The sequence below is a fragment of the Morus notabilis genome, unplaced genomic scaffold, assembly GCF_000414095.1.
Source record: "Morus notabilis unplaced genomic scaffold, ASM41409v2 Scaffold388, whole genome shotgun sequence".
In the NCBI taxonomy this organism is placed as follows: Eukaryota; Viridiplantae; Streptophyta; class Magnoliopsida; order Rosales; family Moraceae; genus Morus; species Morus notabilis.
In genome coordinates this window covers 445,058-472,322 of record NW_010362833.1, presented here as the reverse complement: position 1 = coordinate 472,322, position 27,265 = coordinate 445,058, and the positions used below count along the sequence as shown (strand labels likewise).

Here is a 27,265-nt window from a genome sequence, read left to right as displayed (position 1 = left end):
ATTAAGCCTGTGGTCGAAGACATATATGATCAATATGGCTCTCAAAATCTGTACAGCTCTTGCTTTGCTCCGCTTGTTCCTTTTGCTGTCAATATGTTCGTTCGGAGCGAGTCGTGCTCTTGTGGACGATATCCATTGCTTGAAAGCTATTAAAGCTTCCCTTGAAGACCCTTATGGTTACTTGGCTTCATGGGACTTTAACAACAACACAGAAGGTTTCATCTGTAAATTTATAGGAGTAGACTGCTGGCATCCTGATGAGAACAAGGTCCTTAACATCAGAATCACCGATATGGGGCTTAAGGGCACTTTCCCAAGAGGACTTGGACGCTGCAGAAGCTTAACTGGTTTGGACCTCTCCAACAACAAACTCCACGGACCCATTCCATCCGACATAGGGACTTTGCTTCCTTCTGTGACAAGTCTTGATCTTTCCTCCAACAACTTTTCAGGTGAAATCCCAAAGAGCCTAGCAAATTGTACTTATCTAAATGTCCTAAAGCTCGATCACAACCGACTCACCGGCAATTTGCCTAAGGAACTTGGTTTGCTTAGTAGGCTCAAAATGTTTAGCGTGGCGGACAATCTGCTTTCAGGACCAGTTCCTGATTTCCTAACAGGAGCGAGGATGGAAACGTATGCGAACAATAGTAAACTTTGTGGGGGGCCGTTGAGACGTTGCCGGCTCAAGCATAAGAAGAAATTCGATGATGATCCATTCAGAACTGGGTTTCAAGTTGGCTATTTTGTTTCGGCTGCAGCTGCGTTTATTTTGTTTTCTGTGTCCTGGCTGCAAGTGAAGAGCATAATCAAGATGATATTATTTTCTATGGTGCCGGTGCAAAACAGGCTCAGAAGAAAAGAAGCTGATCAACTACTTCACCTTCCAACTCTCAAGAACAAATATGAGGTATTCTCTTTAATTTCAGTTTAATAGATCTCCCTCTAACTATTAGAGAGAATATCTCAAATTCCTTTTCTGTGTATGAGCTCTTATATTAAGGATATAATTACTCATAATGAATATAAAGGGCAAGAGACGCATGTTTCCTTTTCCCAACTATTCGCATGTTTAGTTAGGATAATCAGGAGTGCTAATTTTGTTTGAATTAAGATGGGGAAAGCCAATCCTAAGTTACCCAGATTTTGTATCCTTTTGAATTAGGGACCACAGGAACATTTTTTTTACTTAAGCTATTAAGATTCCTATTCCTAGTGGAGTTAAAAAACAGTAAAAAGAGAATTAATGACCCCTTTATTATTCCTTTCACTTCCTTTCGAAAACACTTTTCTTTCACATTGCATTTTGTAACAAGTAGGTAAAATTTTAGTAGAAAAGACTTAATGCATCATGCGTGGTTGCTTTCAGTTTCTATTTCATGAGTTGGAACTTTGTTCACACAAATCTTACAGAATTAACCAAGAGTTATTGTCATCTCATTAACAGGTTTCACAGCTTGAAAAACTGGTTAACAGAATGAGTTTTACTGAACTCAGTAAGGCAACAGACAATTTCAGCGAGGACAATGTAATAGGAAAGGGAAAGACGGGGACAATGTACAAGGCCACTCTTCAAAACGGCTGGTTTCTTGCGGTTAAGAGATTAAACGACTCACCGCAATTCGAGAGCCAAATCGTGTCTGAGCTCTTGGGTTTGGCTAGAATAAGGCATGGCAACATAATTCCTCTCTTGGGTTTCTGCATGGAAGAAAATGAAAGACTTCTGGTTTACAAATACATGTCAAATGGGAATCTCCATGATTGCTTGCATCATGTGCAATGTGAGGCTAAAATCTTGGAATGGCCTATGAGGATCAAAATTGCCATGGGAATAGCAAGAGGCTTGGCCTGCCTCCACCACAAGTGCATTTTCCGAGTTGTCCATCGTAACATAAGCTCAAGATGTGTCTTACTCGATCGTTATTTCGAGCCCAAGATATCGAATTTCGGATCTGCTATCATGTCAAATTACGGAGGGGCAATGTTTGTGTACCCGAATGAGAATGAATCCGGTTTGTTCGTGAATAGTGGGGTGTGGGAATCAGATTTTGTGAAGAAGGATGTCTACGACTTTGGGATTTTGTTGCTCGAGTTGATTACTGGGAAGGAAACCATCACTACTTCTTCTTATAGGAATCTTCACAATACTTTAGTAGAATGGATCAACCATCTTTCAACAAGCTCCTATGTTTTCGATGATGCCATTGACAAGGCTTTGATTGGGCATGGATTTGATGGTGAGATATTGCAGGTGCTGGGAATAGTAGCAGATTGTGTTCATCCTTTTCCGTATGAGAGGCCAACAATGCTTCAAGTATACAAAAGAATTAGCCATATTGGAGAGAAATATGGCATCCCATGTGATTTTGGAATGCTGCTCTAACAATCAAGACTATTCAGCTACAATTGGAGTCAAACACGTATTATGTTTGATACCCAACGAAGCAGAATAAATCTTTGTTAAGAATGACAACTAGTAATAATAAAGTGGAAATTGATGAGTTGTTTGGTTGGGGGATTTGTATCCCGATTCGAATCATGATTCTTGATTCGTTACAGTATTTTCTCTCACAAAAAATACACGTAAATCGAAAATGATTCTAATCTCATGATTTTAATCCATGAACCAAACGTATTCTGAACTTTTTAAAGGCTTGAACTTCCATTTTAAAGGGTCAATTTTATAAGTAGGGTGGCCCAATATTCTTATAGATTGTATCTTTATACCTTACAACAGTATCACTTTAAAAGAAAATGGATTATAAATGTGTTTTTAGAAATAAAATAACATGTAACCATGCCTTTCTCATTGTGTTCATCCTTTTCCGTATGAAAGGCCAACAATGCTTCAAGTATACAACAGAATTAGCCGTGTTGGAGAGAAATACGGTATTCCATGTGACTTCGGAATGCTGCTCTAACAAACATTTGAGTTTGACACCCAATGAAAAACATTTTTGCGGCCATAATATAATTTAATCCATATTAGATTATTTGCAAGTTCTAGTTGATTTCTTAAATGAGTTTTTAGGAGCTAAGCATTTTTCTAGTTTTTTTTTTTTAAATGCAAAACGACATTTCACTAATCAGCAAGCATGAAGCTCTTACATAAAATTTGATACAACAAATCAAAATCAATAGATCAGTTGGCATCTTAATATAGGAATCCATAGACACAATTTGAAGCACTCTCTAGGCTCTTTTAAGTCTTTCTTTACAGTTGGCTCTCCTAAAAAGATTGTAGTAAACTCTCAATAAAGACTGATCTCTGAAAGCAGATATTCTTTCAAATTAAACTCGTCGAGCGAGAGATCTAGTTAAAAATATACAGAAAATAAAAAACAACACAAAACTCACACAAGGTTAGAAGCTTGGTGGGGGAAACAAATACAACATTAGCAAAATGATTGTATTTATTCCCCTTACGACTAAAAAAGAGGAGAAAACACTAGCATGGACTCCATCATCACGTAGATCGGCTGAAGTAGAAAGCGTGAGTGTATTTTAAAGGTCGGCTAACCGGAGATACTTTCAATAGCCGGCCAAACTGTTCTCCTTCTTCTCGGCTCTCCCTTCCCGGAATTCTCTCTTTCCCCAAAATCTGTACTGTTTAGCTAGTTCTTTGAGTATTTCTGTTGAGGAAAAATCATTTTCTGACGTGTAGATATATTTTAAGGATCATTTCATGCCTAGATAGCGAGCAAAGATTATCTTAGCTATATGTCACTTAGATAAAATAAATCACTTTTGTAATTGGAAATGTTTCCTAGTTTGGAAATTGAAGGCTGATACAAACATGTTTACTGTAAGTTGGGTAAACGACTGTCGCTTTAATGTTCGAAATCCTTTGTTAAATCGGTATGTGGTTTATGCAAAGCTTATACAAATAAACAATGTTTTTATTTATTTATTTATTTTTGATAAATAAATGAAAAAAATGAACCCAACATTGTTGGACGATGGACGTTGTGAAATGACTGTTTTGGGCACCTTTTTTTTTTTTTTTTTTTTCCATTCCTGTTCTTTATACTCTTACAATTATTAATTTAATTAGCATACAGTTTTTTTTTCTTTTTTGTCGTTGTTATTTCCTCCTCCATTTCTACTTGTCGTTTAACTTTCCACTTAGCATACAGGTTTTATTTTTATTCTTTTTTGTCGTTGTAATTTCCTCCTCCATTTTTCTACTTGTCGTTTAACTTTCCACTTGGCCAATCCAATCCAAAAAAAACCCCAAAAGAATCCGGGGGAAATTGTGTGTCGTTTAAGCAAAGAAAAGAAGATCTTACCATGTATAGATTCAAACTCCTCCAAAAGTCAAATCAAAAGTTTTACCATTGTCATAACCAGAAAATTAAAACAACATTTGGTTGGAAGATTCAAACCATGTGATTCGAACCATTTTCAATTTACGTGAATTTTTTATGAGAAAAAATATTATAACGAACCACGAATCATGATTCAAATCAGGGAACGAATTCCTCTACCAAACATCCTCTAAAATAAAACCAAAAAGGAAAAGTGAAATAAAAAAAAGAGACTCTTTACTTGAGAATCCTAAAAAATGATTTATTGGTAGAATATCATTTTTTATTGTTAGATTATTTTTTTAATAATTAAATCATTTTTTATTGTTAAATTATTTTTTTAATAATTAGATAGGTATACGATACATTATAAATTTTTAATATAAATTTATACAGTTAAAAAATTAATTCAACGCTTAAAAAACAACACTCTACCTGTAGAGCTTTTTAGGTTAGAGAATCCTAAAATAATAATAATAATAATAATAAAATAAAAAATAAACAAGCCCTCCTCTCTCTCCCTTCTCGACTCGCAAGCGTGTCTGTCAAAGGACATATTTTCTTGTCGAACCAAAGAAGACGTTAATTTTCTTTTTCTTTTTCCTTTTTAGTCACTTTCCTATTTTGTTTTTCGTCCTTGGGGAATCGAACAAATGAAATGAAGAAAATGCCGAAGAATTGTTGAGCGTTCCAAAAATTGTATAAAAAAAACTGCGGACGACGAGCCCTATAGCTGATCGGAATCGGATGGATTGGAATTCTCCTCGGAAAACTGGGTGACGATTCGCAGTTGAATTAATAAATCAAGATTTAATTCCTTAATTTATTAAGGAATTAATAAATCAAGATTTAATTCCTTAATTTATTAAGGATCGGTTATGGCATCACCTGGTCAGCTTCTTCTTCTTCATCTTCTAAATCTTCCTCTTCTTCTTTAGTTAACTATTGTTTGTTTATGCGTGATTTGGATATAATTAGCGATGTATGATCTGTTGCTTTGGAAGCTTTTGTTATGAATTTGACTATTATGTATCCATATCCCTCAGATTTGTAATCTAGCTTCCCAATTTGCTTCTTGTTTTTTCGCTTTTCCTATTATTGACTATTTGTCCCAGTTACTTCTAGTCCTGGTAGTTTTGTTGTATTCATTGCCTGTTTGTTATAATTTTTTTGTATTTTATCGCCAAAACCTGTGCTTTTCCGGCTTTTTGTGTGTGTGTTTGTGTGATTTCTGTTTGAGGATTCCCAACTCCCAACCATTCTCTGTAGCTGGTAGTACTCTTTTGGGGTATTCATGAAAACTCTTCTTGGTTCAAAATAAGTTTGGAAATTTGGGTTGAGAAAATTATTGATTAACAAGTCACTATGTGGAAGAAAGTACGATTTCACTTAGTTGGCTACTGTTTCTGGGGTCTTCATAAATAAAACTCCAATGTGTTATTCAAACTGCTTGGGGAATAGTTTGTTTATGGTAGTTTGTTGTTCTCATTTTAGTTTGAATTGGCTCCCTTATTTGAGTAACTACTAACTCTGACTGATTAATGTTACTTGTATAGAGTTTTAGATCGATTTGAAGATATGACTTAGAATTTATTTTGTCGTATTGTTTGCAGCTGGTGGTTTGAGGGAGACCTCCATTGTTGTTGTTACCCTCGATACTGGTGAAGTGTATATCGTCACAAGCTTGGCCTCTAGGCTTGACACTCAGGTGATATATGTTGATCCAACAACAGGAGCGCTTCGATACAATGCAAAGGTGGGGCTTGATGTCTTTAGGTCAGAAAATGAAGCTCTAGATTACATTACAAATGGGTCGAGATGGCTATGTAAGAGTACAACTTATGCTCGAGCAATGTTGGGGTATGCTGCCCTTGGAAGCTTTGGGTTGCTTCTTGTTGCGACAAAGTTAACTGCTAGCATTCCCAATTTGCCGGGTGGGGGGTGTGTGTATACGGTGACCGAGAGCCAATGGATCAAGATATCACTTCAAAATCCTCAACCCCAAGGGAAAGGTGAAGTAAAAAATGTTCAAGAATTGACGGATCTTGACATTGATGGAAAACACTACTTTTGCGAGACAAGGGACATTACACGACCTTTTCCAAGTCGCATGTCCTTTAATGAGCCTGATGAAGAATTTGTATGGAATGGATGGTTTTCATTGCCTTTCAAAAGCATTGGACTGCCACAACACTGTGTCATTCTTCTTCAGGTTTTATTTTGTTCTCAATATCTTCAACTTGAGTGCTCGTTATTGCCAAGTCTTAAACTGTGCTGTCACATACGCATACATCTCTATATGAAGCTATAATACAATCGAGCCTAGAAAATAGATTTCATGGTTATTAATTTTGCTACCCCCACTCCCCAATTTCACTTCAATTGTGCTTTGTACAAATATCTCATTCTTTTTTTCCCCTTTAATAAGAATGCTTTTCTCTCATTTGTCAATCATTGTGTTTGATTATTTTAGTCAAGTGTTGGTTTGCTTCCCCATTAGTTGGCCCCATTATCTTTGCTTTTACTTTTTTAAAAATTATTTTTTATTTAATGTTTCAGGTGCTCTAGTGAAATTGATTACAAAAGAATTTCTTTTATTATTTCAGTTCATTAAATCGAAATTCTTTAGTACCTCATGGCATTTGAGTGGCATCTTAGTTGTTATAGTTATTATGTTCGTACTGCTGTCTTATATTATATTAATCTGTAGGGGTTTGCAGAATGTCGGAGTTTTGGAAGCTCAGGGCAACTAGAAGGGATTGTTGCTCTTATTGCTCGTCGGAGCAGGTTGCATCCTGGTACTCGATATTTGGCAAGGGGATTAAATTCATGTTTTAGCACGGGTAAGATAACCTACTATTAGCAGCTCTGGAATTTTTCTTAATAATATAAGTGGCTACTTTTGAAGCAAAAGAGAGCTCTGAATATCAAAATAAAAACAAAAAGTCATGTGCACTTAGCAGATGGCATCAAAGAAACGTGCTTTGATTATTGGATTTGGATTTTAACTTTTCAAATGTACTGTTTGTCTTTTATGTTATCTGTCCACATCTTAAATGGTTCATGTAAACTTATGCCTAATGTAAATCCGGACAGGAAATGAAGTTGAGTGTGAGCAGCTTGTATGGGTTCCTAGGAAAGCTGGTCAGAGTGTTCCTTTTAACACATATCTCTGGAGACGAGGTACGATTCCTATCTGGTGGGGAGCAGAACTAAAGATTACTGCCGCGGAAGCAGAAATATATGTTTCTGATTGTGATCCGTACAAAGGAAGCACACAATATTATCAGAGGTTAAGTAAGAGATATGATGCTCGAAATTTTGATGTATCTGTTGGGGTGAATCAGAATAGAAAAGCTTTAGTTCCAATTGTATGCATCAACCTGTTAAGAAATGGAGAAGGGAAGTCAGAGTGCATTTTAGTTCAACACTTTGAGGAATCCTTGAATTATATTAGATCAACTGGGAAACTCCCCTATACTCGAATCCATTTGATAAATTATGACTGGCATGCCAGTACAAAATTAAAAGGCGAGCAGCAAACAATTGAAGGGTTATGGAAACTTTTAAAAGCCCCCACTGTATCTATAGGCATATCTGAAGGAGATTATTTGCCTTCAAGACAACGGATTAAAGATTGCAAGGGTGAAGTCATCCATACTGATAACTTAGAAGGTGCGTTCTGCTTGAGATCCCGTCAAAATGGAGTGCTACGTTTCAACTGTGCCGATTCTTTAGATAGGACCAATGCTGCTAGTTTCTTTGGTGCCCTCCAAGTATTTATGGAGCAGTGTAGGCGGCTGGGAATATCACTTGATAGTGACTTGGCATTTGGCTATCAGTCGTTTAATGATCATGGTGGATACACTGCTCCTCTGCCACCAGGGTGGGAAAAAAGATCTGATACAGTGACAGGAAAAATTTATTATATAGATCATAATACTAGGACTACAACATGGATGCATCCTTGTCCAGATAAACCTTGGAAAAGATTTGACATGACGTTTGAGGAGTTCAAGAGGTCAACAATTTTGTCCCCTGTATCCCAGCTTGCTGATCTTTTTCTGCTTGCTGGTGATATTCACGCCACACTTTATACTGGTTCAAAAGCTATGCATAGCCAAATTCTCAGCATTTTCAATGAAGATTCTGGAAAGTTATTTTCTGCCGCTCAGAATATGAAAATCACCTTGCAGAGAAGATACAAAAATGCACTTGTGGACAGTTCTCGGCAAAAGCAGTTGCAGATGTTCCTAGGGATACGACTTTTCAAGCATCTTCCATCCATATCTTTGTGTCCTCTAAATGTACGTCATGCTTGGACTTTTCCAACTTAATCGTGGTCCTAGTCCTACTCTTTTGCTTTCCATTTTCAAACTTATTTTCGTTGTTTGTGTATCTAGATTTTTGACGTGATTATTCCTATGTTGATTTCCAAGTTCTTGTTATCCTAATTAGTTCTACAGGGCTTCTTATTTCTTTGTTGTCTGCTAAAAGGCGAGAGTCAAAGCTGTTCTGGATTTTCATTAACCTGCAGAGAGTTTATTTGAACTAAATAATTAATAACTGTGGATTTGGCATTGTGTATTATATGCTGCAAAATGCTGAAACATATCAAAGCCTTCCTCTAATAGTTTCTTTTAAAAAAATTAATTTGGAGCTGAGCACAATTTAGTGTATGACAGATGACTTCCATTTGAATCTAGTTGTCTTTGTTACTCGTGATTAATTGGCTAATTGGTTTAATTGGCTGACTGCAATTTGCTAATTTTCACCAAAAAATTGCTGATTGAGTTAACTTGTTCAATGCTGCTCTTGTAATCTGAGTGTCTTTTTTTGCTTGTTACATATGAAGTTTTCTTGTAAACGAATTTTTTTTTTTTTTTTTTTTTGTTGGGAATTTCCTGCATTTTAGTTGTTGAAGTCTTTGACTGCATCTCCACATAACATGCTGATAATTGCAGGTAGTCTCTCGACCATCTGGTTTCTTTCTTAAGCCAGTTACCAGTATGTTTCCAAGTTCAAGTGGCGAATCAAGTCTTCTGAGTTTCAAGAGAAAAGACCAAATTTGGGTACTTAAAATATATCTTTCCAACAAATGGTTTATTGTAATCCCATTAAGAAGAGATCCTTTTGTGAGTGACTCTATAATTATCCAACTAGAGTTCTCTCTGTTAATGTTTCTTTTGGAAAATGCAAATTTTTTTGGCAGGTTTGTCCACAGGCTGCTGATGTCGTCGAACTTTTTATCTATCTTGGCGAGCCTTGTCATGTTTGCCAGCTTCTTCTCACAATATCTCATGGTGCAGATGACTCGACTTATCCATCAACAGTTGACGTTAGGACGGGACGCAATCTGGATAGTCTTAAACTGGTCCTTGAGGTCGGTGATGCCTCTTTTTCTAATTTTCATGTTAAAACTTTGCTTCTAGAGTTTCCCCTTGTAACTGGACTTTGTGTGTGCACGCGCGCATTTTTTCCCCCTCTCTATAATCAATTGTGTTTTATATGTTTGGTGTCTACATATAGTGGGTTGTTCCCAGGACAAAGTTTGTTTCTTTTGTATTGTTTCAACAGTCACTCCTGTGATCTCTGATCTTTATTGGACCTCGTTGGCAGGGTGCTTCTATACCTCAGTGTGTAAATGGGACAAACCTCTTGATACCTTTACCAGGGCTGATCAATGAAGAGGATTTGGCTATCACTGGAGCAGGCACACGCCTTCATGATCAAGATACGTCAGCCCTTCCATTCTTGTATGATTTTGAGGAAGTGGAAGGTGAATTGGACTTCCTCACCCGTGTCATTGCACTTACATTTTATCCTGCTGATTTGGAAAGAAGCCCCATGACTTTGGGTGAGGTAGAGTGCTTATAAGCAATTTGGCCTGGCGTAACTTGACTCGTGATACTCTTTTGTTTTTTACTTCAGTAATCTATAAATGATCGAGTGCATCACTATTAGAAATTATTACGAGACGATTTTTCTTCTCAGTTACTTGTTTATAATTCACATTTATTAACAGAGTTAGGCATGCAAGGAAAGCATCCATATTATTAACTGCAACATGATAATACTTCTTGTGTCAATTTTATTGCAGATAGAAGTCCTTGGAGTTTCTCTTCCTTGGAGAGGCATCTTAAACAATGAAGGGCCCGGTGCAACATTAATTGACCTTACCAAAAGCGTTAAAGAGGAGACAAATCCCTTTTTGTCTGGTTCAGATACCAACCCCTTTAATGGCTCTTCATTCCATGAAAATGCATCAGCATCGGTGCAGTCAAGTTCTTCTGGAAACAATTGGCCTGACCTCTTGACTGGAGGAGAGAGTTTGCCAGATCACATTGCTCAACCAGTGACAGAAAACATTGTGGGACAGGGAAGTGACTTGCTTGATTTCTTGGATCAAGCTGTTGTTGAGTATCATGGCGGTGCTGAAAATGATAAAAATCTGTCATCTTCAGGGGATTGTAGGAGTTCGGGTTGCAGTTCCCAGCAGTACATAAATTGTCTGAAATCTCTTGCGGGGCCACAAATGGTATAATACCATCTTATGCATCATACATATTGCTTAATGACCATGATATTAGAGCGTTGTTATAGTATTTTACTGTGAAATCACAGCGCATTTTTCCCCGAAAAGCTTAAATTATGAATTTTTCCTCATTATTAAATTATTGTTTTAGGAAATAGGAACTAATAAAGACTAGATAGCATCTAAATTTTCATAACATCTGGAACTAACTTTTTTGCATACTTGTGCAAATCCAACCGATGTAAACCTTGAAAACTAATGGATTGGAATTTTGCAGGGAAGAAAACTAGACTTCGTAGATGCAATGAAACTTGAAATTGAACGCCTCCAGTTGAATCTTTCTGCTGCCGAAAGGGATAGAGCTTTATTATCTGTTGGAATCGACCCCGCGAGTATCAATCCAAATCTCTTACTCGATCAACATTACATGGGAAGATTGTGCAAAGTTGCGAATTCCCTTGCAGTGCTTGGACAGGCTTCATTTGAAGACAAAATTATAGCTTCTATTGGGCTTGAGACAACGGATGATGATGTAATAGATTTCTGGAATATATGTAGAATTGGGGAGAGCTGCTCTGGTGGGGTGTGTGAGGTTCGTGCTGAAACTGATGCAGCAAGGCGCACGTCTTCCAACACTTCATCTCCGGGAGTTTCGAAACCTGCCTTGTTTTGTTCCCAATGTGAAAGAAAAGCATGTAAAACCTGTTGTGCAGGGAGAGGGGCACTTCTACTTTCAAGCTTTAAATCAAGGGATGCCATGAACTACAATGGGATGTCAAACCAAGGTGGATCAAGTCATGGCAGCCAAATTGACGTATCCACCAATCGTTCTGTAGTGCTAGATGGTGTTATTTGTAAACGTTGCTGCCACGAAATTGTATTAGATGCCCTGATCTTGGACTATGTTAGAGTGTTGATTAGCTTGCATAGTAGTGCTCGTCTGGATATTGCAGCACGTAAAGCGTTGGATCAGGTGATGGGATCTTCACTTTGGGATGATGATTCTGAAAGGAATAAACAATTGGTTGGTCAGAGATCAGTTAAAGCCTTAAGAAAGTTACTTAATGGAGAGGAATCCATTGCTGAATTTCCATTTGCCAGCTTTCTGCACTCGGTATATTATCCCCTCTTGTGTACTGGTCTAGTTTCAGAACTTCCACATATCATGTGCAAGTGATTGGAGTAGCAAATTTCTTGCGTAATCTTGCATTTTCGTCGCCACACCATAAGAACATAGTTGATTTGTCCCTGTTTTTGCTATTATCTTACAGAAACAGGGCAAGAAATATACTTCTCCATCAGTATATTCTATTTTGTCTCATTTACTCCACCCTCACTCTGTCACTTACAAAAGTATTTTTTTTTTTTAATTTCCTTTGTTCTGCCCTCTAAAAACTTTATTCATTGTCAAAATGGGGGAATAAAATTTTGCTACCATTAGCACACAATAAAAAAAATAATAATAATAAAAAGGATCCTTTTCCACTGTAACCTTTGTCATTATGAGGTTATGGAGGTCTGAATGTCATTATGAGGTTAATGCAAGGCTAAGGAATATTTTGTGGTACAATGTGTTAAAAAGGTTGTGATAAATAATTGAATTTCATGCAGCTGGATTTGGTGATGGTTTCATTCTTTGTAATGTTAATCCATATATGATGTTATTGTAGGTCGAAACTGCAACAGATTCAGCACCACTTTTGTCACTGCTTGCTCCACTTAATTCTGGATCACGGAATTCATTTTGGAAAGCTCCTCCCACTACCACTTCTGCCGAATTTATTCTTGTTCTTGGTACCCTTTCTGATGTCAGTGGAGTTATTTTGGTTGTTAGTCCTTGTGGCTACTCTGAGACCGATGCACCTATCGTATGTCGACTTCTTTGCTCACTTTTTTCCCTCTTGTTTAATGGATTTAGCCATTTAGGTAGAGGTTTATCAACTGCGTTTTGTGTAGAGAGCCTATCATCTACAACTAGCAAGTGTAAAACTGCAACATCAATTTGTTAGTTGTCGGCTTACTCTTTTTTGTAAAGAAATTGAGCTTCAGAAAACAAAGAAAATTTCTTCACTATTGCTCTACTCTCTGTCTTCAACTGTCATTTATGCTATATATTTGGTTTTATTTATCCTGCCTTTGATTCCTCTCCATCTTTGGTTGTACAGGTGCAAATCTGGGCCAGCAATAAAATAGACAAGGAGGAAAGGTCATGCATGGGAAAATGGGATGTGAATTCCCTCATCAGGTCTTCGCAAGAATATTATGGGCAAGAAATATCCAATGGTGATGATAAAGTACCAAGGCATGTGAAGTTTGCATTTAGGAACCCAGTTAGATGCCGCATCATTTGGATAACGTTACGTCTTCCACGATCCGGTTCAAGTTCTTTTAACTTGGATAACTTGAACCTTTTGTCTCTCGATGAAAACCCATTTGCACAAGTAAACAGACGTGCCTCCTTTGGAGGATCAATCGCCAGTGAAACCTGTCTTCACGCCAAAAGGATACTAGTGGTGGGGAGCCCGGTGAAAAAAGATATGGCACTTGCATCGCCACAAACTACTGACCAGCCGAATGTGAAAAGCTGGTTGGAGAGAGCTCCACAGTTAAATAGATTTAAGGTAAACCTATTAACTATTCATGATCACTTCTGTTTTTTGTTTCTCTCTTTTTCCGTTTTGCATCCTCATTCTTGATCTTATTCGAATTTCCAGGTTCCACTTGAAGCTGAACGGCCGATGAACAATGACCTCGTCTTGGAACAATATCTATCTCCTGTTTCACCTAAGCTTGCCGGATTCCGTCTAGATGCTTTTAGTGCAATAAAGCCTCGGCTAACCCATTCGCCATCTTCAAAAGCACATATCTGGGATATGTCGGCAACATTATTAGAAGACAGACACATCTCTCCAGCTGTTCTGTATATCCAAGTATCTGCTCTTCAGGTGCTAAACTAACTGCTTTATTTCTAAATTTTCCTAGGGGTATCGTTGTTCATTGTAGCCTAACTCGTTACCCCAATTGGTTTCATCTCTTTGTCAAGTCTCATGATAAGCACAGACTGTCACATCGTAGTTTTAATACAAGGCTACATGTAATGGTGATCACATCGTAAATAGTGATAATAGTATTTTTCATCGTATGACATTATGAGCGTGAATTTTTACTTTTAACTAAAACCATCTCTAAAACATTGCTCCAACTTAACAGGAACCTCACGGCGCGGTAACCATTGCGGAATATCGGTTGCCGGAGGCAAAGCCCGGAACAGCTCTGTACTTTGATTTCCCTAGTCAAATACAAAGCCGCAGAATTACATTTAAACTTCTTGGAGATATCACGGCGTTCGCAGATGACCCAACAGAGCAGGACGATTCCAGTTTTGGTTCTCCAATAGCCGTTGCATTGTCTTTGGTCAACAGAATTAAGTTGTATTACTATGCTGATCCTTATGAACTTGGAAAATGGGCTAGCCTTTCAGCAGTTTAAAAAGAGAACTAGACTGAGGAAAGAAAAAGATTTTCGTGTTGTGTTATTATGTAGTTTTGTTATCATTATTGGAATTATTATTCTGTATTCTTTGAAATTGTAAACTTGTTCATTCATAATCAATGGTGGTATTGGAATATCATTTCTTAAGAAATTTTCTATATCCTTCGTGCAAGACGGATTGAGCTGTTTGATAGAAATTTTCGTTAATTTCGTTACTCTTGTGTTTCTGGGAACCAAAAACTTACACCTTTCCTTAATAATGCAAGCATAATGAATCATAAGCGTGCAATTTTATAGAGTTTGTTCGGTTGCATTTTTAAGTTATGGTGATTTGAGTGTAGATCTTGAGTTGAATTTGAATTATAATTTGAATTGAAGTTGTAATTTGAGTTTGTGTTTCAATGTGCACGTTTGAGTTATTGTTTGAATTAAGAATCTATTTGAGTTTGTGTTTGGGTGGATCAAAACTTGAATTTGTATTTAAATAGTATTTTAATAAAAACTCAATGGTGATGGAAAATTTTAATAGTGTATATGGATGGGGTTTTATTTGTTTCTTCGTTGTGAACACACAAAAAAATTATCTCAATCGAAATTGAAATGAAAAAGTTGGTGTTTTTAATAATAAAAAAAATACAGTTCATTAACTTGAGTTTGAGTTTAAGAAGTTGAGTTGAAGGAGGAATTTGAACTCCGATTTTAGCCACAAATTCAAGTTAAAACTCGAGTTTAAAATCAATTTCAAACTCAAATTTTACAAAAAAAACGTGAACTTGAATAAAATTATAACTCGAGTTTAAATTTTTTTTGAGTTTTGAACTAAAAGAACAAGCCCATAGCTTCTCAAGCCATGACAACTCGAGTAACTAGACATAGGTCCCGTTCATTTCACCGATTCGAGTTTAGAATTCGAGTTTTACTACAGTAAAAAACTCTCATATAAAATCACTTCTTAACTCGAATTAAAAATTCAAATCAGCGAACTAAACAGACCCTTAATATTCATTGATTCTCCAAGGCAATAAAATATACTTTTAACGTTATTAATTATGAAAAATAAAAATAAAAATAAACTATTATAATTTTTAAAAAAAAATTCAAAATGATGGCAATTAAAATAATAAAAATAAAAATAAAAAAATAAAAAGATAAACCTCTGCCTAAAGCTCAACCTTGCAAGCAGAAAAGCCCAATTGCTGCGGAAGACACGGAAAGGGCTTTAGTAGAGACATAGTCCACCATAAGGCCCACGTGTATCTTCGCGACATCTGAGGGTACAAACCCTAGCGCCATGAAGCAAGTGAATCGTAGCCGTCGATCTCGGTGACACTCTGAGAGTTAGGGTTTATTTGTTCTGCCTCTGCTATATAACTCCAGTATCTCCTTTTCATATAGCCGCTTCCTCTGTCTCTCTCTCTCTCTCTCTCTCTCTCTCTTCGCTTCTGATCCTTTTTCCGCTTCAGCAATGGTAAGTCTTCTCCTCAACTGCGAATGCACATTTCCCTTCTTGTTCTTCCGCTTCGATCTTCTTTTCCTCCGTTTGGATTTGTGAAAAATGTGTTGCATTTTCATGGAAGAGTTTGTGTTTGATTTTTTTTTTTTTTTAATTTTAAGAGTTTTTGCTTGGTCACCGAGAAAATTCTGGTTTTTTTTTTTTTTTGTTTTCTTTCTCCGATTTAGAACCTGAGAAGGATTGTATGTTTGTGGTTTATCTGCTTATGTTTGATCTAGTTGCTGTTTAATTGTTCAGAGGATGAGGAAATGGATACAGGAAATTTTGATACATCAAGTGACGCCAAAAAATGATAGTATTTTGATAATTTTCTTTATTCGATTACCTGGAAATTTTTGTGTTTGTGGTACATTTATTTAGTCTGTGTTGTTGTTTTTATTTAATTGGTGATAGAATAAGGGAATTGAAAGGGGAAGTTATTTTGGCACTTTTTTAGGATTTACTTGCGTTTTTGACGAGATTTGGATATTTAAATTGAAATGATTAGTGATTTTTTAACATAATGACTAAACCGTAGTTTTAGACCTTCATCGAACTTTATTAGCCGCTGACAATCTTTGTTAACTGATTTAGGCCTTCGTGAAAGCACAAAAAACTAAAGCTTACTTCAAGAGGTATCAGGTCAAGTTCAAGAGAAGGAGAGGTAATTATTATTATTTCAGTTTCATGACTTCACCGTGTTTCGTTTTTCGATTTAATTAATGCTCTATCTCACAGCTTTTGGTCGTCTGAAATATTTGCAGAGGGAAAGACGGACTACAGGGCCAGGATCCGCCTGATCAATCAGGACAAAAATAAGTACAATACGCCGAAATACCGGTTTGTTGTACGATTTGTATCCTTCGTTTAAATATTTTTCATGTGTTAAAAGATCTATTAAGAAGCCTACTATTTATGTGGTTAATGTCGCTTCAAAAGAAAGATGTGTTTATGATTTGTTATCTGAACATAAGTTACTGCAGCTGTTTTGTGGGATTCTCATGCTGATCCGTTTGTGGGATTCATAAGATATAGAGACGTTTCTGTCTTTGTAGCTGTGTTTTTTGGGTTTCCTAAGCATGTCAAGAAACGATTTGGGTTTCCCTTTAAAATACATGTATTCCATGTTACTGTTTATGTTTCTATCCTTTACTCATTTATTAGACCAATAAGAACATTATTGCCCAAATCGTTTCTGCTTCCATTGCCGGTGATATTGTTCTCGCTGCAGCTTACTCCTATGAGCTCCCCCAATATGGGCTTGAAGTAGGTCTTACAAACTATGCCGCAGGTATTTCCATCAACCCAATTTATTGTAGTTTCTCTTGTTTATTTTTACTCTATTTCCCTGTTTTTGAATGCCCTTGCCTATTCCCTGTTTTTGAATGTCCTTGCATCGGCTACTTAATGTGTTTTAGCCTACTGCACTGGACTTCTCGTGGCTCGCCGCGTCCTGAAGCAGCTTGAAATGGATGGCGAATATGAGGGCAATGTTGAGGTATCTTTGAGTTTGTATGTCTGTGCGTTGCCTTAATGTGCCGTCTCAGCCACTTATTTATGTATTTAGTTGCCATATGTTTAAGAAGGTGCTAATGTTGCCAGGCTACTGGTGAGGATTTCTCTGTAGAGCCAACTGAAAACAGGAGGCCATTCCGTGCTCTCCTTGATGTTGGTCTTATCCAGACTACCACTGGCAATCGTGTTTTTGGTGCTCTCAAGGTAGTTTTATTTTTTTTTTGGCAGTAATTTTTTCTTTTGTCTGGTCTTGCCGATACTTTAATTTCTGAGAAGCCTAATTTGATATAGTTTATCAAGTCTTCATGTCATGTTAGTAGATCTCATTAATTTTGTGAATTGTAGGGGGCTTTGGATGGTGGCTTGGATATCCCTCACAGTGAGAAGAGGTTTGCTGGATTTTCAAAGGACAGCAAGCAGCTTGATGCTGAGGTTCACCGCAAGTACATCTATGGTGGACATGTTGCTGCATACATGAGGGTATGGTTTGAGAATTTGGTTTAAGTTTATTTCATATGCATGTAATTGTTGTCAATGTCATTTCACTTGAGTTCCTTGTTTGTTTTTTTTAGACTTTGGCCGAGGATGAGCCAGAGAAATTCCTGGCCCACTTCAGTGAATACCTCAAGAGGGGCATTGATGCTGATAACTTGGAAGAGCTGTACAAGAAGGTCCACGCAGCAATTCGTGCTGACCCCACAGGAAGGAAATCTGAGAAACAGCCTCCCAAGGAACACAAGAGGTGTCTACTAACTTTGTTCTTGTTCAGTTTCGGATCATTTATCTATTCATACATGTTTAGATAAGTTGAATTTCTTGCTTTTGAGGACTTGAGCATATTACAGTGTTCTCGTTGACAATTTCTGTATATCCATGTTTCTTTCTGATTCTGATTTAGTCTCGAGGCAATTGTGTCATTTTGTCAATGTTGTTGAGCCAACTGACGATTATTATTATTATTATTATTATTATTATTATTATTATTATTGTAAAACAGGTACAACTTGAAGAAACTCACCTACGAGGAAAGGAAGGCAAAGTTGATAGAGCGATTGAATGCCTTCAACTCAGCTGCCGACGTAGATGATGATGAGGACGACGAGTGAAGTTTGTATGGTGGAGTTCGCCGGTGATTTTGTTTCTGCTTTTCCTTTAGGACAGATGCTGCATTATTTACAGTTAATTATCAAGTTTTTTTTCTTTTTGTCAGAGGTTTGAGTAATTTTTGTCATTTTGAAATATTAAGCAAGAAATGCGAATTAAGTTTGACTTCTTGTTACTTATGTTTATTTTGTTTCCATACTATAAATCTAAAGTGTAGTTGTGTCCTCATCCAAAATTTCATTTCGTTAATTGTTAAAGACTTGCATGCACGTCAGTTTTGTCTTAATTGGTGCATATATATTTGTGTGTGCATTTTTTAGCATTTATATCTTTTGCTAAATGTCTATGCTTTTCAGCTGGAAATTGTTTCGTAAGACTGGGTCGTTGACTGGCAAACGAAAACTGTTGGTCGACATATGCAATGCTTATAAACTAGTTTAAAAACACCACTGTTATCTAATGGGTTCTTCTCTAGTAAATTACTCTCAAATGTGTGTAGCTACCACAGGTGGATTATATTTATGTGTGTATATATATATATATATATATATATGTATATATCATGTTCTTGGCATTTGAAAAGTTGTTAAAATGTTATATGTATGTTTCGTTCATTTTACCGATTCGAACGGGCTGTAATGCTTAATGTTCCTGTCGAATTGATGAAATATATCTGGTCAACTGTGATAATTAAAGGCATTTAGACGGGCTGTAATGCTTAATGTTCCTGTCGAATTGATGAAAATATATCTGGTCAACTGTGATAATTAAAGGCATTCATTAAAAGGGTTTTGTGGAGAAATTTGATAGAGTGACTATTCAGTGGAAAATGGCTTTTTAAATTTCGAAGAATGATCATGTTATATATATATATATATATAATTGGTCGTTTCTAATTGTTCTATAATACAAATAAAATTTTTTGGAGAATTATTTTATTAATAAAACTATTCTATTCAGTCATTTTTACAAAGAGCTTGAGTTTTATGATTACCAATTTCTGTGGAGATTCGTTCAATGAAATTCTTAATGCGGCACGACGACTCTGATTTTGTACATCTTAGAGGAATAGAGTGGGGGATTTGATTTTATTGACCAAATGATATCCAATCCACAATACATAAAAGAAAGCAGCATGAAAAAGGGTCCACTACTATGCAATCTTATCCGTTGTCAGCCAATAGGCTAACGTTTTCATGTACATCCGGCTCTCAACTTTTCAACACTATCCACAAAACAGATATAGATTTAGATTTAGCTCCTCAATTCTCAAAAAAAAAAAAAAATGGCTCGTTGCAATTCAAACAAGAATCCCATAAACTCTTACTCTTAACTAGGGAGGGAGAGAGAGAGTCATGGCACATTCACTAACCCCGGCGGCAGCCAGTGCAACAACACCCTTCTCAACCACATCCAAGAGGAACAACACCAATTTCCCTTCTCCAACTTTTCTCAGAGTCCGGGCTTCCCACCAAGCTCAAAATGTTGCCCCGGATGACAATCATAATAATATCATTAACCGCAGGTTAGTTGTTACGTTTCTTAACTGGAACCAAACTATTTCCCTTGTGCAATGCCTAAATTTTGCCCCATTTTTACAGTCTGTTTGGTATGATTGAAAACTAGAAGGAAGGAAAATATTTGAGGGATTTTAGGATGGAAATTGATAAATTGAGATGTTTGGATGGAAAGGAAATTTAGGTAGAAAAATTAAGGAGTGGGTCCCACTATATTTCTTCTTTTCACAGGTGGGCGGAAAATGGAATGGAAAATGGAGACAACTAATTAAAGTGAGCAAAGTTATTAAACTACTATTTTCTCTATCAACATCCAAGCAAAAAATTTAAGCGGCAATTTTGAAAAATTAAGCAAGCGGGTGGTTTGTATTTGCTAATGTATAGCAGTTGTATGAAAGCCCTATCTCGTTGTATTTGAAATTTTATACTTAATGCATGATAGGTTGAATGTTAATGACAAATGGTGATGCTAAATTATTTTTATTACTTTTTTGGGAACTAAAAAATATATGGTTAAATACTACTTGGATAAAATGGTAACTATTCATGTTGTTTTATCATGAAGTACAATTTTACCTCTTGACATTCTTTTCACAAATATTATTCATAGGTATAAAAGTAATTTACGAGTAAGATTTTCTCTTTTCTCCTAATTTAATTTCCAATACTAAACAAGTGAATGTAAGCTCATTTTCTTTTCATCTTCTCGTACCAAACAACATAAAAGAAAATCAATTTTCTCTCTATCATTACTATTTTTCATCACTTTCATATTTTTTTTCTATTATATTTTCTTTTATTCATACTAATTATTATTATTTTTCATCACTTTCATATTTCCTTTACAGACCGGTGCGTGTATATTTTGCCTGTTTCAATTAAAACCCAATGTATGTGAGTTTGCCTAGTGTAAAGGACAAGTACATATACATGTTTTGTTTAGTGATCCTCCTGTCATTTTTATGTTATGGAATGGAGTTTAGGACTTTGAGCCTCGGGTTGGCTGGTGCAGTCCTTAGCTTGAACGGTGGTGACGGGAGCGCGAGAGCCGCCGGGAGAAGGCCTCCTCCACCCCCACCGGAAGAGAAGAAGGACCTGAATTTGAGCGGCGTTCAGGCAAAAGTATTGGCTAGCAAAAAGAGGAAGGAAGCCATGAAGGAAGAAATAGCCAAGCTGAGGGAGAAAGGAAAGGCCGTTATCAAACCGCCCTCTGAAAAACCACCGCCACCTTCGCCTTCTGAATAGTTGTCCCACTATTTTACCATCCACTTGTAATTTGCTCGTGTCTTTTCTTCAGAATCACAAAGATTAATTTTGTTTGAATGGAGAGGAACGAAATGTGTATTCTTTTGTGGCGGAGAAAGTATCATTCAGCAATGAGCCACTAAAACTAGAAATTAAAATGGGCAGGTAAAAGGACTTCGTCTACACAAACTTGTGATTTCCAATTTGATCATAATAAATTGCTAATGCAAAAACTGCCTTTTAAGTTTTTGCTTTCATTAGTAATTGAGTTGAATAAAAGTTAGATGGTTTAGAATGCGCTTTTTTTTTTTTTTTTTTTTGTTGAAATAATATAGTATATGTTGGTACAAGAATTTAGAGGACAGATCAGAGTTACAATATAAATACTTTGTTTAATATTTACAACGCGCCTTTCATCAACCTCACTCATGCATACAATATGCACTACAATGAAAAAGTTTTAATTAGTTTGGTGAAGCCTTCAACACAATTAGATCCCTTCTTGCCTTTTGGAATAATTAGTCAAACTTGATTTTCTGGAGAAATTGTCCCCCTTGACATACCAACATTTGATATCTTATGATCCGTTTAAGAGGTATATTCGAACTCATGATTTTTTATTTTAATATTTAAAATTTAAATTTTATATGAAAGTTTTACACAATAACAGAATTAATAATTTAAGTTTGAATATATGAAACAAATGACTCATTATATTTATAGTTATTTAGTAGGAGGATCTTGTTGGTGTTTCAAGATGTTCTCTATGTGTAGGATCCTAATTCGATTAATCTAAATTTAGACAAATTGATGCTTTTGTTTTTTTCCTTCCTCCTGTATGTAGATCGTGTATATACCTGTTCATAATTAAGTTATCATCATAATTTACCCAAAATAATAATAATAATAAGTCAAAAACCAAAAGCTTTAAGGATCTTTATGCCAAAAAATAAGTATTTAAAACATAAGGCCCGTGAAAGCCTTCAAAGATCAAACAAGAGATATTTACATTTTTATACCTTATGTTTTAAGCTTATTTAAAATCTATACATTTAGTTTTTAATCTCATTAAAAATATACATTTAAATTTAATTTAATATATAAATTTATCATTTATCTCAGTCAATAATTGATTTTAACTTTTAAAATGACCAAATTATCCTTAAGAAAAAAGAGAGAAAGTAAAACTAAACCTTTCCAACACTACAAAAATAAATATTAAAAACACAACAAAAAAAACTCATTTCAATAGTATTTTAAATTTTTTAAAGTTAAAACCGTAAGTTTAAAGTTTCTTTTTAGTTTTTTTTTCTTTATTCTTTTGTATTTAAGGGTACTTTAAGTATTTTATACTTGAAATTGAGAGTTAATTGTGAAAATATATAAATTTAAGTATTAAATCTAATTTAAAAATATATATTTAATAAAATTAAAAATTAAAAATATAATTTTTGAATAAACTCAAAACACATATTATAAAAATGTAAATATCCCATTAAACAATAATGGGATTTAACAGAAAAAGACCACACACTAACAACTGCCAACGAAATGAAAGTTTATGGACACAGTTGTCAAAATTTTCAAATGGAAAAGCCAAGTGCCAGGAAAATGGGATTTGGGGACGTCCCTTTTACCATTGCCCGAGTGTTTAAGCCCTGTTTAATTTGTTAATTTAAATTTTATTAATTTAAATTTTTTGATTTGAATAAAAAATTTTAAATTATTTGATTTAAATTATAGTTTAAATTGACATTTGAATGTATAGTTAAAATTTTAATTTAAACAGAGAATAAAATTTAAATTTGTGTTTAGTAGGTGTGAAATCAAATAGAGTGAGTACATTTTTAGGCCCCGTTCACTTCGCTAATTCGAATTTAGAATTTGAGTTGAGATGTGACTTTATGTGAGAACTTTTTACTGTAGTAAAAAAGTTAAATGTGATTGTTTATTAGAGCTTTTTACTGTAGAAAAACTCGAATTCTAAATTCGAATCAGCGAAGTGAACGGGGCCTTAGTGTTTAAAAATAGTTTGAACGATTAAACTTGAGGGAGAGTTAAATTTTAAGTTCGACCGTTTAATTCAGTTCAAATAGAAAATATAATTCACACTGCATGTTTACTAAATATCAATTTAAACTGTACTTACTGTTCAAATTGAATTGAACTGAACTAAATTAATGAAATAAATGAGGTTAAATTTGCAAAATAAGGACTAAAGTGCTAAGAGTTGAAAAAATTGAGAAGATGAGGTGAAAAAAAAAAAAATATATATATATATATATATATGGAAAGTTGAGTTTGGCTCCCATTTCAGACGGAAAAAGGCCCTGGGAGTCGGGGAGTTTGGACTTCCAAACAAACTGAGAATCAAAGGAAGGTAAATTTTTCTCATCTTCAAAGGAACAGAGAGAGAGAGAGAGAGAGAGAGAGAGAAGCGGAAGATGATGCCCAGATGTTCAGTTCTGCCAAACGAGGCTCAGCTCTTTCAGAAATTAAATGGCCTCCAACAACTCGCTGAGACTCGCCTTTTTAAGGTAACTACTTTTCTATTATCTTCGATGAATTGGGCAAAAAAAAAGAGCAACTTCTTTTTTCTACTGGGTTCGTTTTCTAATTGTCTTTATTTGTCAATTGTTTGCATATTGGCTCTAAAGTTTCATTTGTTTATACTGCATATCAGTATATGTATGTATAAATTACCCAAAAAAGAGAAAATCGGATGAAGAAGTTGGGTGTAAATGTAATGTGCAGGCATGGTTTTTGGATCAGTTTGGAGTGCTTCATGATGGGAAGCAACCTTATCCTGGTGCCATTTCCACATGTATGTTCTCATCTCTACCTTTTGCCATTTGGGTTTCTTTTTGGTTAGTTTTTTTTTTTTTTTTTTTTTTTTTTTTCAATTTTGTAATTCATAGTTCTATTGAAGTTTTTACCGCCGCTGTATACTAGAATAAGAAATTCATGGGACATAAAAAGTAAAATTATTGAGTTCCACATTCATGCGATGATAGCATCACTTACTGATGATGATAAATAGCTTTTTTTTCTATAAATATGTTCGTGTGATTCTTGTGGTTGTTGTGTAATAGTGGAGAAGCTAGCAAAAAGTGGTGCAAAGATGGTGATTATAAGCAATTCATCAAGACGCTCGTCGATAACCATGGACAAAATGAAAAGCCTTGGTTTTGATACCTCTCTCTTTGTAGGAGCCATTACCAGTGGAGAATTAACACATCAGAAGTTGCAAAGGTGCTACTTCTTTTCTTTTTTCCTTGTATCAAAAGAAATGAAAATCTAATTCATAGGAGTGCAGTTATCAATTAATTTGTATGTTTAGCACATATTTAATGTTGATTTTTTTTATAGGAGAGATGATGCTTGGTTCACAGCACTTGGAAGATCTTGCATTCATATGACTTGGAGTGACCGGGGAGCTATATCTCTTGAGGTGTGCTTTTTCTTTCTAGTGTTTGAGGCAATAACATGAACTGGGAAAAGAAAAATTTGTAATAACATATAAGTATGGAGATATGGCATTCAGTTGGGATGCTCGGTATTTTTAATGGAATGATCTGACATTTCAAAATCTATTGTAGGGATTAGGCCTACAAGTTGTGGAAAATGTTGAAGATGCTGAATTCATCTTGGCCCATGGCACTGAAGCCCTGGGGCAACCTTCTGGTGCTGTGTGCCCCATGAAACTTGAGGAGCTTGAGAATATACTGGAACGTTGTGCTGCTAAAAAAATCCCTATGGTGGTGGCCAATCCAGATTTCGTGACTGTTGAAGCTAGAGCACTACGAGTGATGCCCGGTAAAGATATTTGGCTGCTCTTTCGAATTTCAAGAACATCATTTTGGGAGAGTACATGCCTTTCTTTTTTACAAAAATTTTCTATTTTCTGTTTTCTATGTTTTGTTTGTATATATGTTCTGTATATTTTCCTGACATGAACAATTCTATTCTATTATTAGGGTCTCTGGCAGCTAAATATGAAGAGCTTTCAGGTGAAGTAAAATGGATGGGCAAACCTGACAAGGTGATGCATTGACATTGTTTTTATAATCCGTACTATCGTTATTATTAATCCCCACCATCTATGTACTTGTAGCTTAGTACTTGATCTCTTGGCAGTTGCACCTTAAATGGAAACTTTGTTTCCCTTTATTCTTTAGTGTGATATAGAACCAAGAGAGCAAATAGATAAACAAAACCAATAGAAATTAGATAGCAAAGGAAGTGTAGAGAGAGAATTCTAGCAAACAAGTTTGCATTGAAAGTGCTATCACTGCCTATTAATAAGTAGACAAACTCGTAACTCAAGTTCTATTGCTACAGTGTTTTCTCTTACAAAAATTCAAATTCAACTTTTTTGCTACAATGTTGTTCTCTCACATACACAACTCAAGTTCTCAACTTGAGTTGTAATAAACATAGCCTAGCTAATCCTAATAGACATAATATATATTTTAAATTCTTAATGTCTATGTCATGTGATGAGTAGTTTGATGCCTGTTATGTGCATATTTTCATAATCTAGTTCCACTTCTTCTTCTTCTTCTTTTCCCCCTTTCTTTTCTATCTTTTACACCTTTTGATACAGATAATCTACGAATCAGCTATGGCCATGACTGGTGTGGATCCTTCTGATTCGATTGCTGTCGGTGATTCTCTCCACCATGATATCAGAGGTGCAAATGCAGCTGGAATCCAATCAGTTTTTATCACAGGTGGAATCCATGCAGCTGAATTAGGGCTTGGTAGATTCGGAGATGTCGCCAGTCCTTCTTCTGTGCAGACTCTAGCTTCCAAATACAATGCTTATCCTTCATATGTCCTACCTGCTTTTAAATGGTAGGCTGTTGAGGATGGTAAGCAGTCGAAACTCCGGCCTCTCACATCATGCCTAGATATATATATTTGTTTGACTAGGAAATAAGATCCCATGACTATATTGACTTGAAAATTTATTGTTTGGTAGGTGATGGAGAATGTCTTTCTTTATTTGATTTGGGGAAAACTCTTCCTTTATAGTGACATAATTACAATCATAAACCATTTATACTTTCAAGGTGGTCAAGAATTGCTGTTAAATCTATTTATCTATGTTTAATAGAGGTGAAAAGTGAGGATTTTTTAGGAGAAAATGGAATTGTAGGTTGTTTGGTAGAAAAGAAAAAAGAAGAAAGAGAAGAGAGAGGAGGAAACAAAGAAAAAAAGGAGGACATGAGTCCCACCATTGTAATCCATCCACAAGTAGAGAGGTTTTTCTTTCGAAAAATTTCCAATTAGTTACTATTTGAATGGAGAGAATCACCTATTATTCGTCCTCATTTTCTAGGAAAATAAGACTAATAAATCCATGAAATAGTCATTCACCTACTCATCTATTTTCTTTCCTAGAGGAAAAACAAATTCCTCGCTTTCATTCATTTTCTCTGTCACTCCCCTTCTCTTTCCTTCTTACCTACGTGTTGCTTACTATTGATTATTGAACTTTCTACAATCAAAGGAATAACGAAACAAATAAATAATAATCCAAGAAAATGAGCACAACTTATTTCTTTTTCAAGTTTTGAGTCATTCACTGAACTTGAAAGCTTTTACACGACATTCCAAGCTTCCCTACATTCAACCGAAAGAGCTGACACATAAAGAGTAAGCGCCATAAGGGGGTTGGGTTTTACATGAAGGGAAAGTTTTTTGGGCAACTACTTTTTTCACATTTCAAGCGCACACACAAAAAAAAAAAAGAAAAAAAAACACTAATTTTTCACATCTTTTGTTACATTCAATGTAATTATTACAAATCCATTAGCAATAGGTGATGGGCATGGCAAAGGATAATCAGCTGAGACCACATTAAAAAAAAATGTCGGTTATTCTCGTGTGCCAATCATGCTCGATTTTTGTCCTGATCACGCTTTTTTCCTTTGCGCATCGGCATTAGTATTCGTCCTTGTGCTCCTTTGCGCATCGGCATTAGTATTCGTCCTTGTGCTATCAATGGTTTTATTGGTGGAACCAATCATAGGGGTCGAATTTTATTTGTATT

The 27,265-nt window shown here is 35.6% G+C and overlaps 5 protein-coding genes across 7 annotated transcripts; all 5 read left to right on the top strand.

Annotated features, from left to right (window-relative positions):
- LOC112092502 (probably inactive leucine-rich repeat receptor-like protein kinase At5g48380) lies at window positions 1-2,501 on the top strand. Its single transcript, XM_024168855.1, has 2 exons — window positions 1-910; window positions 1,448-2,501. Exons 1-2 carry the CDS (start codon window positions 26-28, stop codon window positions 2,381-2,383), a joined length of 1,821 nt encoding a protein of 606 aa, XP_024024623.1. The 5' UTR covers window positions 1-25; the 3' UTR covers window positions 2,384-2,501.
- A 2,329-nt stretch (window positions 2,502-4,830) lies between these two features.
- On the top strand, window positions 4,831-14,470 carry LOC21403282 (probable phosphoinositide phosphatase SAC9). Its single transcript, XM_024168885.1, has 13 exons — window positions 4,831-5,198; window positions 5,921-6,519; window positions 7,018-7,150; window positions 7,404-8,614; window positions 9,272-9,379; window positions 9,520-9,690; window positions 9,927-10,169; window positions 10,408-10,845; window positions 11,120-11,956; window positions 12,513-12,710; window positions 13,008-13,463; window positions 13,557-13,787; window positions 14,053-14,470. Exons 1-13 carry the CDS (start codon window positions 5,186-5,188, stop codon window positions 14,329-14,331), a joined length of 4,917 nt encoding a protein of 1,638 aa, XP_024024653.1. The 5' UTR covers window positions 4,831-5,185; the 3' UTR covers window positions 14,332-14,470.
- A 1,250-nt stretch (window positions 14,471-15,720) lies between these two features.
- Window positions 15,721-18,572, top strand: LOC21403281 (60S ribosomal protein L5). Its single transcript, XM_024168844.1, has 9 exons — window positions 15,721-15,802; window positions 16,421-16,490; window positions 16,591-16,682; window positions 16,991-17,117; window positions 17,245-17,324; window positions 17,429-17,545; window positions 17,687-17,821; window positions 17,914-18,083; window positions 18,339-18,572. Exons 1-9 carry the CDS (start codon window positions 15,800-15,802, stop codon window positions 18,445-18,447), a joined length of 903 nt encoding a protein of 300 aa, XP_024024612.1. The 5' UTR covers window positions 15,721-15,799; the 3' UTR covers window positions 18,448-18,572.
- An 898-nt stretch (window positions 18,573-19,470) lies between these two features.
- Window positions 19,471-21,411, top strand: LOC21403280. The gene is made up of 2 exons (XM_010103062.2): window positions 19,471-19,970; window positions 20,946-21,411. Exons 1-2 carry the CDS (start codon window positions 19,801-19,803, stop codon window positions 21,205-21,207), a joined length of 432 nt encoding a protein of 143 aa, XP_010101364.1. The 5' UTR covers window positions 19,471-19,800; the 3' UTR covers window positions 21,208-21,411.
- A 2,110-nt stretch (window positions 21,412-23,521) lies between these two features.
- LOC21403279 lies at window positions 23,522-26,252 on the top strand. Of its 3 annotated transcripts, none has more exons than XM_024168867.1 (7): window positions 23,522-23,744; window positions 23,980-24,031; window positions 24,300-24,459; window positions 24,577-24,658; window positions 24,807-25,023; window positions 25,185-25,249; window positions 25,814-26,252. In XM_024168867.1, the coding sequence occupies exons 1-7, from the start codon at window positions 23,652-23,654 to the stop codon at window positions 26,066-26,068; spliced, it is 924 nt and encodes a 307-aa protein (XP_024024635.1). In that variant the 5' UTR covers window positions 23,522-23,651; the 3' UTR covers window positions 26,069-26,252. The 3 variants fall into 3 exon arrangements, with proteins under 3 accessions (XP_024024635.1, XP_010101363.1, XP_024024636.1); XM_010103061.2 differs by having other exon boundaries at window positions 23,962-24,031; XM_024168868.1 differs by lacking the exon at window positions 23,522-23,744 and having other exon boundaries at window positions 24,028-24,063.
- Window positions 26,253-27,265: the final 1,013 nt, after the last annotated feature.